The sequence below is a fragment of the Saccopteryx leptura genome, chromosome 2, assembly GCF_036850995.1.
Source record: "Saccopteryx leptura isolate mSacLep1 chromosome 2, mSacLep1_pri_phased_curated, whole genome shotgun sequence".
NCBI classification, from domain to species: Eukaryota; Metazoa; Chordata; class Mammalia; order Chiroptera; family Emballonuridae; genus Saccopteryx; species Saccopteryx leptura.
Genome location: NC_089504.1, coordinates 278,555,514 through 278,576,855, shown reverse-complemented (window position 1 = coordinate 278,576,855; position 21,342 = coordinate 278,555,514). Strand labels below are relative to the sequence as shown.

The 21,342-nt window shown below is 42.0% G+C and overlaps 1 protein-coding gene across 3 annotated transcripts in view; it reads right to left on the bottom strand.

Moving 5' to 3' along the window:
• RBBP5 (RB binding protein 5, histone lysine methyltransferase complex subunit) overlaps positions 1-7,777 on the bottom strand; it is a 32,175-nt gene extending 24,398 nt beyond the window's left edge. For all 3 annotated transcript variants that reach the window (XM_066361956.1, XM_066361957.1, XM_066361955.1), the window contains exons 1-2: positions 7,606-7,777; positions 343-368 (exon numbers count right to left, since the gene is read on the bottom strand). In XM_066361956.1, the coding sequence (XP_066218053.1) occupies positions 343-368; positions 7,606-7,624 (45 nt within the window). In that variant the 5' untranslated portion in view covers positions 7,625-7,777. The remainder of the gene's footprint in view (positions 1-342; positions 369-7,605) is intronic.
• Positions 7,778-21,342: the final 13,565 nt, after the last annotated feature.

Here is a 21,342-nt window from a genome sequence, read left to right as displayed (position 1 = left end):
ATTATAGCATACATATTTATTTAATATTATGTAAAAGCATTGATAAAAAATTGAAAAAATCTGTATACAGGTGATAGTGCTGTTTGTGATCCTTTAATCAAAGTTTGGGTTTTTTTATTTAAAGGGAAATGAACTATAAAATTTACATTATGGTAAGATTTGCCTATCAGGCCCCCCCACTTAAAACTGAACATTTAGTTCCTTATTACAGCAAAAGATATATCAGCACATATAATGCTTCTGTTTTCAACAAAAAAAAAAAAGGACCAAAATGCATTTTCCACTCAAACACAAAAACTAGTGAGTTATTATGTTCCTAAGATCACAACACTATACTCTTACCTCTGGATAATTCTGCCCAAAGGACTCTGCAAAAAAGCAAAGGAAGAGAGTTAAAAGAACATGAGCAACATACCAGGGAACTACAGCTCGTGAATGGTAGAGCAATGATCTGCCGCTGGATGGGGACTTGTCTCTCATTATCTTGTAAGTTTATATGATAGATGAGTTCTCCTGAGGCTCTATGACCTATGATCTTGCAACAGAGTGAATGCAGAAGCAGATGTAAGAATTCTGCCAACTTCTATTTAGGCAAACATTACAGAGATTTGTAAAAACATATACCAATGCCTATCTACTCATATTTTTTTGTTTTAGAAAAGTTATTTTTCATAAAAATAGTATTTATGTAAACATAATGATGTTATGGATATTTTTAAATAAGAAACTTCTAAAATTAAAATCAGTCAAATTATCTTAAGTCCCAACTATTCTGTAAAACCTTTATAAACAGCAGCCAGCCAGCAGCGATCACTCCCCTTATTAATAATAGCATTCAGGTTGTAACAACCTGGCAGTTGGTTACACACAAGTCTCTACTTCCTAAGCAAACAGCACTTTGGTACAAAAACCCCTGGATGCTTTTCCTATATTAAACTTGGCATTTATACATTGGTAGTAATAAACCTTTTAAGCTACAAATATGATACTGCCTGCTTGTCAGAAGTTTAATTTCAGCAGCAGCACCAATTTTGTCAGTATTTACGTAATTAACTAAAGATTTTATTATAATGGTTTTTATTATATATATATTTTAAAAGAGTTTATTGATTTGAGAGAGAGAGAGAGAAGGGGTGGAGTGGGAAGCACCAACTCAGAGCAGCTTCTCCTATGTGCCTTGACCAGGCAAACCCCAGGCCTCGAACCAGCAACCTCAGCGCTCCAGGCTGACATCCCCTCCACTCCATGCATCACCACAGGTCAGACAACAATGGTTCTTAAACTACACTCTGAGAACTACATGTACAAGAAAGATGTTTTACATACAGGGCATTCAAATAAGATTTCATTTAAAAAAGAAGTCATTTGCCTGACCTGGTGGCACAGGTCATTTCACTGACCTGGAATGTGGAAGCTGCTGATTCAAAATCCCAGGCTTACCTGGTCCAAGCACACATGAGAAGCAACTACTAAGAGTTGATGCTTCCTGCTCCTCATGCCCCCTTTCTCTCTACCCTCTCTCTAAAATCAATAAATAAAATTTATAAAATAAAGTCATCTCCTTCAAAAAAAAATCTGAAAACCACTTTTTTACATTTTGTCTATTAAAAAATTAAAAGAAAACTGAAGAATTAAAACACCAAAAACACACAGACCCTATAGTTAAGAATGATGAAACTCAAGTTAAATACAATTGCCAAAAAGGGTAATTATCTTGATTTATCTAATGTGTACCACCAGACTTATGGTGGCTGACTGCATTCAAAAGAAAAGAATGAAATGAAATGGAATACTGAAACCAGACTCACATACTGCACATATCATATGACTTGCTTCTTTAACAATACATCCTGCCTCACCAAGAGAAAGTGCAGTGGATAGAGCATCAGCCTGGGATGCTGAGGATGCAGGTTCAAAACCCCGAGGTCCCAGGCTTGAGTGTGAGATCACAGACATGACCCCATGGTCATTGGCTTGGCTGCAGCACCCCCCTTCCCCGTCAAGGCATGTATGAGAAAGCAATCAATGAACAACTACAGTGACACAATTACAAGTTGATGCTTCTCATCTCCTTTCCTGGCTGTCTGTCCCTCTAGTGCTCTCTCTCAAAAATAAAAAAAATATACATCTTTCCAAATCATTAATACAGATCTATATTTACATGGTTGAGAAATAAACAAAAAGTACTTATTTAAAAATTAAAAACAAATTAGAAAAACACAATCTAAAAATATAAAATACCCAGGAAGGAGCAGAATGTGACCTGTGCTGTGTTGGAAGAAGGGAAAGCCACTCATAGGATTCTGAGAGAATCCAGAATCCTACGACCACTTTAATGCATGATTACCCCTCCACACAGATTACCCCTACTTTTGTATTTTCGTTTTAGGCTTTGGGTGAATATTTTTTGAGGGTCATCCTAGATAATAGGATTCCAACAAGGAGTTTAAAGGAGCACAAAGAGAAAGTGACATATATAAAAGACAAAGCTAGTCTGGGACACTTTGGTGAAGGGTCTGAAGAAGAACACTGCAGGGTTGAGGCGGCACAAGGCCATTTCCTCCGAATGCTCTGCACGTTTATATTCTCCATCCTCCCCCATCTACCATGTTGTGTTACAATTAGGTTACTTAGGCTTGGCTTTAAAGACAATTAAGGGGCGGGGGTGAGATGCCTAAAGATGTGAATGCCAAAGAGATATAAACCCGGGTCTGAGATTTAACTTCATAATATACTAGACAATTCAAAAAACATGAATGACTTTCATAGCAAAACACACATTTCCAAAACTGGTTACAGAAGAAAAATCCTTGACTGGATCAGGGGATAAACAACACACTGACAGACTGTTAAAAACCTACTATTCAAAACAAAAAAAACAAACAGGGCAGCAGGCTCAAATGATTTTGTGAGCAATTTCTCTTAAATCTCAAGCAGCAGATAATTACTATGTTATTCAAACTATTTGAGAAGAAAAAAAATATTCAAGTATGGATAAATCATACTAATTCACTTAGAAAAATTTTCATTAGTGTTACTAAGTGAATGAAAGAGCAACACAGTGAATATAACTCATTTTTTTGTTAATATACACAGTCAAATATAGACATAAAGAAAAATATGAAAGGATATACATGGGATTATCAAAAGGGAGGCAAGAAAAAAACACTTAAAGCATTCAATTAAAATTATACATCATGAGTATCTATATGAATGCATTAAAAATCATTAGATCACTGTCTCCTAATGTGGGGGAATAGTATCTTTATAGTGTTAAGTGAGGAAAGTAAGTTGCAAATAATGTAGATAAAAAGGTTCTATATCTGTAAAAAGCAAAAACAAAGCCCTTAGGCATCTGTTTAAATGTGTTTATATGAGCAAGAAAGAGGTTATAGCCCTGGCCTGGTGGCTCAGTTGGTTAGAGCATCAGTCTGCCATGCAGGTTTGATCCCCATTCAGGGCACATATAAAAAGCAACTAATAAATGGACAACTAACTGGAACAACAAATCAATGTTTCAATGTTCCTCTCTCTCTCTAAAATCAATTAATAAAAATAACAGAATAAACTCTAGAGAGTTACCATTTGAAGGAGAGAAATATAATTTTCCCTGTACCCATATTTATAGTTTTCACTGTTGTGATATATGACTGTATTTATTAATTTGAAAAGTATGAAATTAAAGAACTTACATGAGCTTTCTAGACTTACACGCCACTGGCTCATCATTTCTTTGAAGTGCTCAGGCCTGCATTGACCATTAGCAGCTCCCACTCACTGAATGCTCATGTATCACTCTGTACTAAGGCCTTCTTTACATGCTCTCACTCATTCTTCTCAACTCACTATTAAGTGAGTAGTAGTACTATTATCTTCCATTTCATAGATGAAGAAAGTTAGGCTTCAGGTTAAGTCAATTCCCAAGTTCACAGTTAAAAACTGGCAAAGCTGGGACCTGACCCAGAAATCATACAACCCAAATTTGACCTCAAGGCTATCGGCTATCAGTCTATGATTTGCAAAACACACCTGTCCTCTACTGAGTGTCAAAATTCTCCTATATCTTTTTTTTCCAGCATGTCTTCTTTTCTCTCCCCAAATCTCAAAGATCACCAACAGTTACTTCCTGTGCAAGCTCCCTCCGGGACAACGAGTGTAATTCAATCAAGAGAAGTGAGCTAGCTCAGTGGTCCCGAACCTGTTTTGGGCCACAGACCGGTTTAATGTCAGAAAATATTTTCCCGGACCGGCCTTTAGGATGGGACAGATAAATGTATCACGTGACCGAGACAAGCGTCAAGAGTGAGTCTTAGACGGATGTAACAGAGGGAATCTGGACATTTTTTAAAAATAAAACATCATTCAGGCTTAAATATAAATAAAACGGAAATAATGTAAGTTATTTATTCTTTCTCTGTGGACCGGTACCTGTCTGCAACCCGGGGGTTGGGAACCACTGACTAGCTGACCCACCTAAAATCTACCGTTTGAGGGTTTTTTTGGAGCAACAATCAATGTTCACTTTATTTGTTTAAAAAAAAAAAAAAATCATCCTTTTCCCCAGAGAAGGCAAAAAAAAAAAAAAAAAAAGAAGTTAAGCATTCCACTTCCCCTTTGCCTATGGAGCCCATGGCAGTGTTGAATAAATAATTTTGGAATTACACCATCCAGCCCAACCAAGCAGAAAACTTGACTCTTCACATCCCACATCATGTTGCCTCAATTCTTACAGTCTTGGCCTTCAATCACATTAGATTTCCTGACACTATTCTTAAAAGCCTCTACGACCCTCAGTTGTTCGCCTTCAGCTATGTGCCCTTCTTGTAGGTACCTGCACTGTAACATTGATGAGATGCTGTAGGAACCTAACTGATCACAGCAATTAGCCCATGGTAAATTAGTTTCGTTATACAACATCATTTCACATCTGCTCAAGCTGCTGAGAGGTCCCCAAGCTGCCTAAGAACTAACCAGAGCAGCCCTTTCTCAGCTCTCAGCCTCAAATGCTCTACAACTGGCTTCTATGGAAGACACCACACCAACCATATAAAAAAACGCATCCTTTTTCAAAAAATTTGCGATCTAAAAACTGGGTGCGTCTTATACAGCAGTTGTAGGGATTTTTTTACTTGCATTTCCGCTTTTTAGTGCTCGTTTTTGTGCTCATTATTGAAGACAGGGATCCGTCATCAGATACAGATGAGGACAAGCTAACGGATGGGAGTTTTGACAGTGATGAGGAGTTGTATGAATTTTATGATGAATAAAACTTGAGTTCAATAACTTTATGTAACACATTTTTTCCCAAATTTGGGGCCCAAATTTAAGGTGCATCTTATACATGGGGAAATATGGTATTCTCTTCTTCTTCTACATAGACAAATATATGCCTAGCTCACAGTTAAGTAACTGTTAGTTAACTTATTATCGTCATTTATTCTTCCTCTTATCCGCTAAATATAAGTACTTGTCCAAAATTCTGTCCTCAGCGTTTTCTTTTCTGCCCCTCCCACTTTCTCCCTTGGTCTCATGTACTTACCAGGTTTCAATTAGCCCACCTGTAGGATTACAAATCTCTTTTATAAATCCAAGCCTATCTCCTGAACCCCAGATCCACACTCAACATAACCAACGCTGTCTTTTATCAATGTCCTTCAATGTTTATCAGTAATACCACTATCGGCTCCATCATTTTTCACTTCTCTCTTCCTTTCATCCAGCACCACCACCACCACCACATGCAATCAATTCTCGGATTCTGTCAACTCGACCTCCTAGTCTTTTCTATTTCCTAGCTGAGGCCTTCCATATCACTCATCTACTCGAGCCCCGCAAACTGGTTAATTCACACCCTCCAAGACTCAACTAAACAATGTTGTCAAATAAATCCTTAAGAAATTAATAGCTCTAATAAGAGTTACTTACCAGGTCAAAATCCTTCAACAGATCAGCGGTACCTTCCTTAAAAAGTTCAAACTTTCCAAGCTGGGCATATTCAAGAACCTCCAGGCCCTGGCCGGTTGGCTCAGTGGTAGAGCATGGGCCTGGCATGCAGGAGTCCCAGGTTCAATTTCCAGCCAGGGCACACAGGAGAAGCAGCCATCTGCTTCTCCACCCTTCCCCCTCTCCTTCCTCTCTGTCTCTCTCTTCCCCTCCCACAGACAAGGCTCCATTGGAGCAAAGATGGCCCCGGCGCTGAGGATGGCTCTATGGCCTCTGCCTCAGGTGCTAGAATGGCTCTGGATGCAACAGAGCCACGCCCCCTGGTGGGCTGAGCATCGCCCCCTGGTGGGCATGCCGGGTGGATCCCAGTCGGGTGCATGCGGGAGTCTGACTGCCTCCCCATTTCCAACTTCAGAAAAATACAAAAAAAACAACAACAAAAAAAAGAACCTCCACAAAAATGATGGCACCAGCCCCATCTCTTGATATCCTCTTTATTCACAGTACCCACAACCTTGCCAAGCAGGTAAATTTTTTAGGTCTTCTCACACTGATGTCTTAAATCAACATATTCCTAATAAGCACTTCTCCCCACATTCTATACAATCAATCAATATTTTACCAATCTTAAACGTCCTCTCCAAACTTCAACTCCTCCACAGGCTTTTTGTTCCTGATTACCTTTCTTCCCCTGCTCCAAAGACATTCCTTCATCTAAATGTTCTTAGCACTTTGTAATGGCTCCTAAAAGCCTTCCTCTATTCTGCAATAGTTATGGCTATTTACATAACCATCTTAACCTTCTACGTAACAAAAAGCTCCTTAAAGGTAAAGTCCATTTCTTAAATATCTTTGCAGCCCCTTTGTACAGCCAAAAACACGTTCAGGCTCTTTTTTTTTTTTTACGGGAAACAAAACCATTAAACACGGCAAGTCATTTAGGAGTCCTGGAAAACCTCAGACATCCCTAGGCTACCACGCCGAACACCTAATGAACGCTAAGTACAAGGAACCTACAGTTTGTAAACAAAAGGGGTAAGGAGGAAATGAATCAAGGAGAACTTGACAAAAAGCAGGTGCCTCTGTAGTCCACACCGTCCCTGGTAGTTACGGAGCTTAAATAGGAAGTCAAGATAACTGGATTACAGTGCCAAATATGCCATTTACTTATTCAGTGCCTTCAAGTCACTACCCTCTGAGCCTTTTTTTTTCCCATCTATTCCATGAGGGGCTTCAACTAGAAGTTCCCCTTCTTAAGCATCCTGTATTTCTACAAAAAGACTTAACCAGTTGGACGCCCAAATCCCTGACAAGTCTTCAGAGCTTCACCTTAAGCCTCACTTCCTCAGATTCCTTCTCCAGTAACTCTGGTCCTGCCTGTTCTGAGCTACTTCAGCACCTGTGAACCTTGTCATCAAGACTAAGTCACAAACTGTCCCTACCACTCCAAAACTGGTCAGAAAGTAGCCTCGAGAAAATCAGTGCATTCCGCTTGGGCAGAAGTTGGGTTTTCCTCTCCTGCTGCTCCTGCTGCATATCAGGAGCGCCCAGTGATACCTAGCAGAACTAAGTACTTAAGGTTGCAGCCTGAACCCCTCCCGCCTGGGTTCCCTCTTCTCCAGGACCAAAGGGTTCTCGAAGACTCAAACATGCCGTCCTTACCCAGCAACTCGAGGTTCATCCCTGAGAACTCTGGCCGCCTGGTCTCAACTCCAGCGACGACGCCGTTCCCCTACTTGCTTCTCAGACGGCGTCTACAACTAGAGCGCCGCAAACAGCCTGGCGCTACCTCGGGAGACTTTCTGGTTTAGAAGACCCTGCGGCTTCCGCTTTCTTCCCCCGCCTTCCATGTTCGTTCTAAGTATGCTGTCCATATATATGCCTAACCAAAAAGAAGAACAAACTCTCTCGAAGCAATTTGATTATAATATTTATGAAGGGATAAAAATGTGTTTGTCACTTAATACTTTTAAAAATGGAAAAACTTGAGGATGTTTTCTCCCGGGTCATGTAAATGAGCTAGAAATTTCAGGCATTTACCTAGACTACTAGTACTTGCTCTGTTTTGTGTTCAGCGGCGCTGTCCCGGCCGGCTGCATCAGAATCCGCAGGAATGGTTCCGGGAAAATGCTATTGACACTGGAAATCCGGAAAGGTCAGCCTCCTCTGCTGAGGTGTGGGGCGGAGTTGTCGTCGTCAGGAGCGTACTCACCTAGTTACCATGTATCTGTCTGAGTTAAGTGAAAATTACTTCATATTGCAAAGATGCGCCATCGATTCCACAGAAATGTACGATTGCATTTTGTTAGGGCTTTATCATGTACCCAGTGTTGACCAGGGCACTGAAAATGAATTGGAGTGAGAGATGGGCTGAGTTCCCAGAAGCTCAAACAGGACTGTGATGAGATATGCAAAACAATTAGAGAAGGCCAGTTCATGGTAACTAACCAAGGAGAAAATTATGTGCAAAGAAATTTCAACTGTGAATTCTGTGGGCTATCACACACACACACAAAATAATAATAATAAAAATAAACAAAAAACGTGTCGTAGCATGATCTCTGGTGGCGCAGTGGATAAAGCGTCAACCTGGAACACTCAGGTCTCTGGTTCAAACCCTGGGCTTGCCTGGTCAAGGCACATATGGGAGTTGATGCTTCCAGCTCCTCCCCCCTTTTCTCTCTCTGTCTCTCCTCTCTCTCCCTCTTTGTCTCTCTCTCTCCCTCTCTCTTTCCTCTCTAAAAATGAATAAATAAAATTAAAAAAAAATTTTTTTAATTAAAAAGAAAAAGTGTTGTAGGTAGCTACAAAGAAAAACTAGATTTTCCTATGTAGATTTAACTCCAGTAATCCCACCTCTACTCTTTGGACAATATTTTATTCTCTGTGCCTCAATTTTCTTATATGTAAAATGGGGGTGATAATAATAGTACGTACAGGATTATTGTGAGGGTTAAATAAGGAGACACATCTGAAGTCCTTAAAACAATAAGTGCCCATGAATGTTAACTACTCGTATTTACAAATCACTTTCTCCTAGATTATCGCATTTCCTAAAGGCCATTAGGGTAGATTTCAGCGTGGTTTGACCAAATACAGTAATTGAGGCTCAGAGATAATAGGCAGGTTGTGTTCCTTCACATATCCAAAACATTGCCAAAATGCCATGCAAGATATTGTACTACCAATGATATATAGGAGTATTTCTTAAGACTCTTGTAACCATTTGTTATTATCAGTTCTCACCAATTGCCAACTGAATAGGTGAAAAAAATGTCATTATTGCATTTATTTTATAATGAAAATGAACAACTTTTCCCATGTATAAATGAATATTTTTCTCTTCTGTGAGATAGCCCCTTCATGTCCTTTGCCTGTTTTTTGGATAGAGTCTTCATCTTGTAGGATATTAAAGCAAGGAATAATATCAGATTGATGCTAAAGAAAGAAAACAAGGACAGTGTAGAGTAGGGACTCATTAGAGGAATGGAGAGCACTTCAGAGATTACTGATGTAATATTGTGAACAGATGAGGAAGACCTGACTCAAAGCCACAATAGAGGAAAAGAGAGAAGGCAATGCTTTCAAGAGAGATATGTGGGACAGAACTGATAATGAATGTGTCAGTAGTCTGGCAAAACTAACATGTTTCTAGTGTAGGTAGGCTCCATTTTCCAGGACAGGAAATACAGGAAAAGGAAGAGTTTTTTAGCAAGGTAGATCAAGAGTCCAGATTGGGACACATTAAGTTTAAGCACTTTGAGAAATTCAAGTGACCAGAGAGACGTGGAGTTCAAAGAAGAGATCCAGGCTACTGTATTTTATCAGTTCCAACATGCACATTTCTCACATTTTAAAATCTCTGAAATAGCCTGACTGGTGGTGGCACAGTGGATTGAGCATCAACCGAGACACTGAGGGTCCAGTTCAAAACCCTGAGGTTTCCAACTAGAGCATGGGCTCCTCAACTTAAACACAGGCTTGTCAGTTTGAGCCAGGGTCATCGGCTTGAGTGTGGGATCATCAACATGATCCCAAAGTCACTTGCTTGAGCCCAAAGGTTGCTGGCTTGAAGTCCAAAGGTTGCTGGCTTGAGCCCAAGGTCACTGGCTTGAGTAAGAACTTACTGGCTCAGCTTGAGCCCCCCGCCCCCAGTCAAGGCATGTATAAGAAGCAATCAATAAAACAACTAAAGTGAAGCAACTACAAGTTGATGCTTCTAATCTCCCTTCTTGTCTGTCTCTGTCTCTGTCTCTCTCTCTCTCTAAAAAAATTAATAAAATCTCTGAAATAGGGATATATCTTACATTTGATTATATTCTATAATTGTTTAGCAGTGTTTTCTCTTTCTTAGTGCTACATAAGATAACTGTGTCTTATAACTCGTAGTATCTTTTATTTGATGAAAACAGTAAAATTGGTGGACTTTGCTTTACACGTGTTAGTTGGAGCTTATTAATCCTAAATGTTCACGTATGTCTTCGTGCCTCCTGACCATCCAGAGTATGATTGATTTATTTTAAATATGTATAAGACAAAATTTTAAAAATGCAAATGTATGTTTTTCTTGTTTCCATAAATTGGTTATCAAACAAACATGATTTTAAGTTAATAAAACTGGAACTGGAACTAATTTCATTTTTTGAAAAAAACTCACTCCCGAAGGTCAGCAAGCATAAAAAAAACCTCACTACTCAAACAGTTAATATTACCAACTGCAAAGGAAGGTACCAAGATTTGTGTGTTGAAGGGGAGAAAAGGAAATTTAATATTCTTTTCCTTCTTGGTCTGAAATAACTTGTACCTGTTATTTCAGACTCTATGTGAAACAGAACTTGTTTCTTAGCTAAGCTGAACTTTTATCTCATTAAAGTATTTTACAAATCCTCCCTAAATTAGAACAGTTTGTTCTTACCTCTTCTCTAAGTAAAAATCAGGTAGCTGGGTCTACCCTTTTCTTTCAACATTGCTAACAAATTTTTGTTTCTAATTTATTATAATCTTATGGGACTACCATTGTATTTATATTTGGAGTCTGTTGTTGAGCAAAACATCATTATACAGTGCATGACTGTAGATTCATCAGAGGAGTGATGTCACAGGGCAAACCATTGCCCCCAAATTAAAGAGACAGACAGGCCAATAAAGAGAATCATGACTTATCAGAGCAGAAGCCCCTGAGCAGAAACCTCTGCAGGAATCAGTGTCAGGTTATGAGAACCTGAACCATAATGGATGACCTGCCGGAGGCTAAGCACAGAGAAATCTGAGTGTTAAAAACTCCCGGGGAACCCAGTCATGGGGGAGGGCAGTACATTTTTGTGAATTTTACCTCTAGAAGCTAGACCAATTCATCTTTTTTCTTTTCTTTCCTTTACAGAGACAGAGAGAGAGTCAGAGATAGGGATAGATAGGGACAAACAGACAGGAACGGAGAGAGATGAGAAGCATCAATCATTAGTTTTTAGTTGCGACACCTTAGTTGTTCATTGATTGCTTTCTCATATATGCCTTGACCGTGGGGCTACAGCAGACCGAGTAACCCCTTGCTTGAGCCAGCGACCTTGGGTCCAAGCTGGTGAGCCCTGCTGAAACCAGATGAGCCCACGCTCAAGCTGGTGACCTCGAGGTCTTGAACCTGGGTCCTCCGCATCCCAGTCCAACGTTCCATCCACTGCGCCACCGCCTAGTCAGGCTAGACCAATTCTTACAGTGAATATGGGAGAAAAATCCCTTTGGGCTTCCACCAGGAAGAGAGGAAGAGGAACCACTGTGAAATATGCCAGAGCATTCTGTTCTTCTTAACAAAGCTTGCCCTCAAAAGAAATTATTTTTACCAGAGCCTAAGCTATTGGGGTGTTTTTTTTAGAGCCTAACCAACCTAGGAGAAGGGAAATTCTCAACTCCAACTCATTCTAGCTTTCCATGTAGGAGAAGGGAAATATCCAACTTGAGCCGATTTTATCCATCTTGTCACAAGGTGTAAGGGGAAGGGCAGGGAAAGATGCACTTGACTTGTGAAGTTCACAGTCTGGAGGCACAGGTTCACCAAAAGACTAAGTTCTAATCATAGGACTATAGAATGCTTCCCCTCCCCTGACACCTTACCACCAGATTACAAAGACCCATTTACTGCAGTTTCTTTACCCAGTACATCATGTCCAACTACCAAGAAAAAAATTATGACCCTGGCCAGTGGCTCAGTGAATAGAGTGTCAGCCTGGTATATGGACATCCCAAGTTCAATTCTGGATCAGGGCACATCTTCTTCTCTTGCTGTTCCCCTTCTCTCCCTCTTTCTCTCCTGCAGCTAGTGGCTCGATGGATTAGAGCATTAGACCATGCTCTAAGGATGACTCAGTTGGCCCAAGCACATCAGCCTCAGGCACTAAAAATAGCTTGGTACTTGAGCATCCACCCAGATGGGGATTGCTGAGTGGATCCTGGTCAGGGTGCACGTGGGAGTCTGTCTCACTGTCTCCCCTCCTCTCACCTAAAATAAATAAATAACTAAATAACTAAATAAATAAATACCAAAGGCATAATCCCTGAAAGAAAGAATTGATAAACTGGACTTCATCAAAATTTAAATTTTCTGCTCTATAAGAGACACTGTCAAGAGAATGGCAAAAAATAAGCTACAGACTGAGAGGAAATATTTCCAAAAGATATCTGATAAAGGCCTGTTATCCAAAATAGACAAAGAATTCTTAAAATTCAACAATAAAGAAACAAACAGCCTGTTTTAAAAATGGGCAAAATATCTGAAGACACTTCACCAAAGAAATTATACAAATGGCAAATAATGATAGGGAAGGATGCTCCATATCATATGTCATCAGGGAAATGTAAATCAAAACAACAAGAGCTACCATCAAAACCAGAAGACTGTCACCACCAAATGCTGATGAAATGTAGAGCAACAGGGACTCCCATCCATTGCTGGTGGGAATGCAAGAGGTACAGTCACTTTGGAAGACAGTTTGGTGGTTTCTTACAAAACTAAACGTATTCTTTTACAAACCAGTAATTATGTTCCTTGGTATTTAGCCAAAGTAATTGAAAACTATGTCCACACAAAAATTAGCACTTGGATGTTAATAATAGTTTTATTCATAATTGCCAAGATTTGGAAGGACCCAAGATGTCTTTTATAAGTGAATGAATAAGTCTTGTAAATCCAGACTATGGAATATTATTTAGTGCTAAAAAAATAAAATAGAAGCTATCAAGCCATGAAAAAACATGGAGGTATCAAGGAAGAAAAATTTTCCTCTAACCTTATAGGTCTAATAGACATGAGACAGATTAGCAGGAGAAAATCAAACAAAAGTTTAATCAAATATATACCTCCTGTATATTGTATTGCTTTTTCAGTTTGTTCTATGTTTTACCTATTGTTATGATAAAGTGGTGACTTCTAAGCTCTCTTACATGCCAAACTGGAGTCAGAAGTCTTGAGTTCATTTTTTTTTTATTATTAATTTTAGAGAGAGAGAGAAGGGGAAGAAGAGCAAGAAGTATCAACTCCCACATGTACCTTGACCAGGCAAGCCCAGGGTTTCTAATTGGCAACCTCAACATTCGACACTTTATTCACTGTGCCACCACAGGCCAGGCCAAGTTCATTTTCAAACATGTTCCTTTCTAGACTTTCTCATCCCAGTAAAAAGCACTTCTCGAGGCCCAAATACTTTCTTCTCTCAGCACCCCTATATCCAAATTAAAAGCAAATTGTATTGGCTCCAAAATGTATCAGGTTCCATCCATTCTGTTCCAGCTCTCCTAGTATCACCACCATCCTTTACCCCTTTTCTGCTTCTTCTATGGCTCCTTTATGACCCATTCCCTACCCAGAATGCAGTGAGCTTTTAAAGATATAAATTAGATATAGCATTTCTCTGTTCCAGTGGTTTTTCACTGCACTAAAAATAAAAACTCAAATCTTTACCCTGCCTGTCACAATTATAAACTGACACCTTCCTGTCCTATCTCACCCTCAAACTACTCTCTCTCTCTCTTGCTCTTTGGGCTGCAGTCACCTTGACTTTTTTGCTTCATAAACATGCGAAGTTGATTCTCATATAAGGTTTTTATTGCTCCTCCTGCGTAGAACATCCAATTTCCTCTGCCCTCTCCAGCCCTCCAGCTTTGTATAGCTTATTAAGTTTTATTATTCATTTTCAGCTCAAATATCAGCTCTTCATAGAGTCATTTTCTTAATACCTAATTTAGAATGCCATCTCTTGTTTTATTGTCTTCCATGCATTTATCTCTTTCTGGAATTATTCTTATTCTCTGATATATTTATATGTTATTTTATAGAAACTGCCGTTGAAAGATAAGTTCCAAGAAGGACTTTCTGATTCTCCAAGAATAAGATCCTCAGCATCTGGGGATGGCTCCATGGCCTCAGGCGCTAGAATGGCTCTGGTCACAACAGAGCGATGCCCCAGATGGGCAGAGCATCGCCCCCTGGTGGGCATGCCGGGTGGATCCTGGTCAGGCGCATGCGGGAGTCTGTCTGACTGCCTCCCCGTTTCCAATTTCAGAAAAATACAAAAAAAAAAAAAAAAAAAAAAAGATCCTCAGCATCAAGAACAAGGCCTGGAATGTAGTAGTAACTCGCTAATATTGTAGGAAAAATGAAGCGAGGAAAGGAGAGAGGGAGGGAGGGAGGGAGGCTGTAGAAACCTGTAAATCTGTTAGTAAGATGATGTTAAGCCAAAAGAAAATTTTAAGCCACAACACATAAATAAATGAGTGGAAAAGACTCTAAATTACAAATGAGCCCAATGTGGGTACAAATGTTGAAAGGTGTCACAGACACACTTTTGAACAAAGCTTCTAGCTTCCAATGTCCAGTCAATGTCCAGCGCTGCACCTGGCTCTGAGACTCCCTCGCCTTGTCACATTGCCTTTGAGCTGCTGTAGCTGCTCTAGCCTGCAGGCCCTTTCCAGCTCTCTCTGCAGTTCCAGCGCCCCTTCACTTACCTGGAAGTGAGAGGACTCGCTGCAGGGTCTCCACTCAGGGTCCAGGGGCAGCATGGCCCCTTTCCTCTCTGTACTGCCCTCTGTCCCCGCCTCACTGTCCTGCTGCCCTCCCTGGCTTCCTGCAGCCCTGCCTCACCTTTTCCATTGATGTCCATGTTCTCTTTAAATGAACTCACACCTAAGGTGGGGCAGTTGAGGAGGGGGTTCCATTTCCTCCTCATGGGGGACTTCTCTTCAGCCTCCAGAACTCAGTGGTGACCGCAGCCCACAGAGTGAGGGACAGAGGCCTCCCTAGGGAACCTGCCATCCCCAACAGATACAACGTCCTCAAATCCACCACAAGGGGGCTTGATCAAGATTCTTTGCTTGACCAAATTTTAGTCAGTTTCTTGAAACTTCTCCCAGACCCATCTGCACATTTCCTTGTAAAATCTAGTTTTATCAAGAACCCCACTAAGTCAGAACTCTCCCCCTCTTCAATATCTGATCAGGTTCCTCCACCCCCCACCACCACCCTGGTGATGTCTGATCGCCTGGCTGGTCTTCACCAGGAATCCTGTTAAGTTGGTTTAGCAGAATCTTTGTTACCCCCTTGTTTCTTCTTAGTAATTTTCCATCCACTGCCCCTCACCATCCTCCTTGGATATAAATTGCCCAAACTGTATTTAGAGTTGAGCTCTATCTCTCTCCCAGCTGTAAAAAAAATCCCATTGCAGTGGTCTTAATACTCATCATGATGGTCCATTTTTAACAACTGTTGCCTGACCAGGTGGTGGTACAGTGGATAAAGCATCAGCCTGTGACGCTGAGGACCCAGGTTTGAAACCCCAAGGTCACCGGCTTGAGTATAGGGTCACCGACTTGAGCCCAATGTCGCTGGCTTGAGCATAGGTCACTAGCTCGGCTGGAGCCCCCCAGTCAAGGCACTTATGAGAAGCAATCAATGAACTAAGGTGCCACAACTATGAGTTGATGCTTCTCATCTCTCTCCATTCCTGTCTGTCCCTGTTGGTACCCCCCCCCCCCCCCCGCATCTTGCTAAATAAAACAAACTGTCATTGAGTTATTTTCTTCCACTATCACAGTGACTTCTGCTTCTTGGAGCCAAGCCCTCCTTGGATATAGTCATTGAAATGCAGCAAATTATCAAAGTACATCTCAGAGAAACCCTGGGCCCAGCTGGTCTTCTTCCCCCACCTCTTGGGAGCAATTGGCAGGATCCTCAGACTGCCTGCCCCTTCCCCTACCCTCGCCTGCAGCCCTCACCCTAACTTCTGGTTCAGCAAGCTCTTCCAAATCTATTCTTGCATCCCAGGGACATTTGGTTAATGAGATCGGCTGCCAGACTCCTCCATGGGACCTGATTTGGATGGGATTCCCATACAGAGGTTCTGCTAAGACCCCATGGCTGGAAGAGAGACAAAGGAGCCCGCCCATTCGCCAGCCTCCTCTTCAACCCAGAGGGCCATTGGGAGCCATAATTAAGAAAGGAAAACTGGCCTGGGAATCAGGGGACATGGGAGTTAATCTTGTCCTTGCCTCCAGCTAGCTGTGAGAAAACCTTTCCTCTCTGGAGCTCAGTGTCTTCTGGTGGGGGAGACAAACTTAAATGGAATGCTTTCAAAGGTATTTCCACCCACGGTTCTGTCTCTGACAGCCTCCCGAGCTGCTGCCCAGGGATCACCCGTCTCTGAGAGCAGAGGAAACAGTGGGTGTCTTTGTCCTCGCTTCTTATTGTGCTTACTAGGTCTTAATGATGCCAGATGATGAAGCATGCTGAGTTGGTTATGGCTCTGAAAGTTGGAGGGAAAAGTGTGACTCTGGAGCTGAAGAACACAGGCTCTAAGATCTGCCAGCTTTGGCTACAGTCTTGGGCCGAAGACATGAGCTGTGCTATCTCCTGAATGTTGTGCAACATTTAAAATGGCAGAGACTGCCTGACCAGGTGGTGGCGCGATGGATAGAGCGTCGGCCTGGGATGCAAAGATCCCAGGTTCGAGACCCTGAGGTCGACAGCTTGAGCGCAGGCTCATCTGGCTTGAGCTAAAAGTTCACCAGCTTGGACTCAAGGTCACTGGCTCGAGCAAGGGGTTACTCAGTCTGCTGAAGGCCCACGGTCTAGGCACATATGAGAAAGCAATCAATGAACAACTAAGGTGTCACAACGAAAAACTGATGATTGATGCTTCTCATCTCTCTTCGTTCCTATCTGTCCCTATCCATCCCTCTCTCTGACTCTCACTCTGTCTCTGTAAAAAATTTAAATAACTAGCTAACTAAATAAATAAATAAAAGCTGCTGTTACTTTAAATACATACATACATACATACATACATACATACATAAAATGGCAGAGACCTTGGACTTCTTCCATGCAGCCTCAAAGTGGGAAAATTTTGAAATTATCTCAGGCCCACAGAACCCCATGGGATTGGCTGAGGCCTACTTTGCAACTTTATTGCACTTCAAATTGTCCTCTGCTCATTCATGCTTCCTCCACCTACCTAAGGTGTTGGTCCTGAGGTCTAGAGGTCTCCCCAGTAAACTTTCTGTATATTAATATCTCTCAGAGAGCTCAAGCTGTAGGAACATGACACATGTCCTACAGGGTCCTTCATGATCTGCCACCTGCCAATCTTTCTATTCTCATGTCTGTCCAGGGCCCCTTGCCTCTACTCTTCAGCAGTTCCCCAGAAACCAAGTTCTTCTCTTGCTCTATGCAAATTTGTGCGTGTTTTCACAAAACTTGTTGAACAAATATTCATTATCCTGCTGTGCCAGTCATGGTCCTGGTAGGATAAAGATGGCATACTCAAAAGGGAAAACTGTAGAATGTTTAATGAAGGGGCTACTTTAAAGATGGGAACAAAGTTATGGGAAAACCAGCAAAGCATCCTAGGACTAGTGGCAGTGGGGAGCTCTTCGGCTGTGATGGGGTAAAGGGAAGAGTGGCTAGTGGAACGGGTGCTGTGAGCTGTAGCTGTAGGAGAGAGCCATAGGCAGGAGCAGTGACCTTGAGGGAGAAGGCAGCCATTGCCAACCCGGCCAAGCTGGAAGTGAGCTAGCGAAAAAAAATTTCCCAACCTCTCTCTCCCACCACCCTCCAGACTCCCACTAGTGCAACTGAAACTAAATGGAAGCTCCAGAGCAAAGAGGTAGTCCACAGATGCCAGCATGTTGGGACAGAGCCGGGCAGTGAAAGTAGATTTGGAAGGGCAAAAAGAGAACATTCACAGAATCCCTATAATATGCCAGACACTGAACAAAACAGGATAGCATTTGCCCTCATATTGTTTTTAGTCTCGCAGGGGAAAATTGACTCTCATTAGTGAGTCATAAAAAGTAATAAAAAATACCTGGCCCTGGCCGGTTGGCTCAGTGGTAGAGTGTTAGCCTGTGCGTGGAAGTCTTGGGTTCAAATCCTGATCAGGGCACACAGGAGAAGCAACCATCTGCTTCTCCACCCCTCCACTCTCCTCTCTCTCTGTCTCTCCCTTCTCTCTCTCTCTCTCTCTCTCTCTCTCTCTCTCCCTCCTGCAGCCATGGCTTGAACTGTTAGAGCAAGTTGGTCCCAGGAGCTGAGGATGGCTCCATGGCCTCACCTCAGGTGCTAAAATATTAGCTCAGTTGCTGAGCAATGGAGCAGTGGCCCCAGATGGGCAAAGCATCCCCACTGTAGGGGGCTTGGTGGGTGGATCCTGGTTGAGGCACATGTGGGCCTCTCACTTAATAAAAAATAAAATAAAAAATACCCATTATTTCTATGTATACATAAAACAGAAATTCACCATTAGCTAGCCCATTAAAACAAGTCCCAACAGATTTTTTTTTTTTTTTGCAAGAGAGACAGACAACAAGAAGGGAGAGAGATGAGAAGCATCAACTTGTGGTTGTGTCACTTTAGTTGTTCATTGGTGGCTTCTCACACATGCCTTGACCAGGGAGCTCTATCTGAGCCAGTGACCCCTTGTTCAAGCCAGTGACCTTGGGCTCAAGCCAATGACCTTGGGCTCAAGCCAGTGACCTTCGGCTTCAAGCCAGGAACCTTTCAGCTCAAGCCAGCAACCATGGGTTCATGTCTATGATCCCACGCTCAAGCCAGCGACCCCACACTCAAGCTAGTGACCCTGCGCTCAAGCCAGTGACTGGGGTTTTGAACCTCAAACTCCAGTGTCTTAGGTTGATGTGCTATCCACTGTGCCACCACCTGTCAGGCCAGCAATAGTATTTAAAGAAAAATTCTGAACTTTAATATTTATGTTGGAAAAGAAAAGTTGAAAATTCATGAGCTAAGCATCCAACTTAAGATAGGAGGAAGCAATGAACAATGGAATAGCTCTAAAAAGGTGAACAATGAAGATAATTAAGACAAAAAAAATCATAAAATAGGAAACAGAGGTCCTATGAGAAAAACTGAACCAAAAGTTGGTTCCCTGAGAAAAATAGAGAATAGCTAAATTGCAGTACATTCACACATTAAAGTAATATACTGCAGTGAAAACAAGTGTACAGTGACTATAAACTACTTGGAGAAAAGTCAGACACACAACAATTAAAAAGAAAATGTTATAGAACACTACATACAGGTCATACCATTTTTATAAAGTTCAAGAACATGCATAACCAAATTATATACTGTTTAGAGTACATGTATATTTGGGAAATCTTTTTTTTAAAGCATGAGAACATCAAGCACAATAGTAATCTTGGGGTAGGAAAGGCAGAGGATTGGCATCTGGAAAGAGCACACAGGGGCTTCCAAATTATGGTAATGTTCTGTTCCACAAATTACATGGAGAGTTCACATTTCTTAAAAGTTTCATAATTACAAGAATGACACATGCTTTTTTTTTTTTTTTACAAGCATCAAACAGTAAATAATAGCTTTTTAAAATTGTAAGCACATCCTGCTCTGTAAAATGTTTCAGGGGGCTTTGCATTGTTTCTCCACATTCCCAGCTTGGAACGTGGGGTGCTTCCCTTATTTTCAGAGCCCGTGGCTTCACATTGGGCCAGGCGTTTCTCCATCCTTTGGCTTTTTCAACTCCTGGATTCCACACATAGAAAGCCTCTGATTTAACATATTGTGTTAGATGCTTGAGTATCTTTTTTTTTTTTTCTTTCTGAAGTTGGAAACGGGGAGGCAGTCAGACAGATCCCGCATGCGCCCTACCGGGATCCACCCGGCATGCCCACCAGGGGGCGATGCTCCGCCCATCTGGGCCATCCGCTCTGCTGCAACCAGAGCCATTCGGGAGCCTGAGGCAGAGGCCACAGAGCCACCCCCAGCGCCCGGGGCCAACTTTGCTCCAATGGAGCCTTGGCTGCGGGAGAGGAAGAGAGAGACAGAGAGGAAGGAGAGGGGGAGGGGTGGAGAAGCAGATGGGCACTTCTCCTGTGTGCCCTTGCTGGGAATCGAACCCGGGACTCCTGCACGCCAGGCCGACACTCTACCACTGAGCCAACTGGCCAGGGCCTTGAGTGTCTTTATGATTAATTCCATTGGGAAGCCATGTTGGGGGGGAAAGGGAGAAGAAAGGAAATAGAAGCCAAGGGGTCTTCTTTCAATGAAATAAACTCTAGAGATTTTAAAGTTCCTCCCAAGAGACCCAGTTATGAATCCTCCATGCACTGGCTCCAGTCTATAAATCTTCATGACCTTGCCTCCCAAGAGAGCCAGAGGGGTAGATGTGATGTCAAGCCGCCCAAGCAGTGAACTGTAATGGACATCTGTCACCTAGGGCCTGTCCTGAATCTAGATCCCTTTTTTAACACTTCTTTTGATCCCCTTTTAGGAATTATATCTCCTCCATTGAATATAGTTTTACTGAGCAGGAAAACTTACCTTTCACCATGGTACCTGGAGTTGGATAGAGCCTTTCAGTTCTGAACCAATGCTTTTAGGAGATGAGCTGGGGCCCATGCTGGGCCAGTCGAGAAAATTCTCCCTGGCTGCTGATTTATGAGGGAAGATGGTTCTTCATAGCCATAGTGAGGCCTCTGCAGTAGCCTGCATGTCTACTCTGGTTCCTACCCATTGATTCTGTGAACCTGATTTTCCAGTCTCTTGTTGATTTTTGTGGGCCCCTAATATCTTTCCAAAACGTACGTCCTTTCTCCTAAATTAGCCATTTCACTCATTTTTCTTTTTAAAAACAATTTTTTTTTTTAAGTGAAAGTTGGAGAGGCAGAGACAGAATCCCGCATGAACCCCAACTGGGATCCATCTGGCAAGCTCACCAGGGGGCGATGTTCTGCCCATCTGGGGCCCTTGCTCTGTTGCAACTAGAGCCATATTTTAGCACCTGAGGCAGAGGCCATGGAGTCATCCCCAGAGCCCGGGGTCAACTCGCTCTAATCAAGCCATAGCTGCAGGAGGGGAGAAGAAGAAAGAGAGAGAAGTGA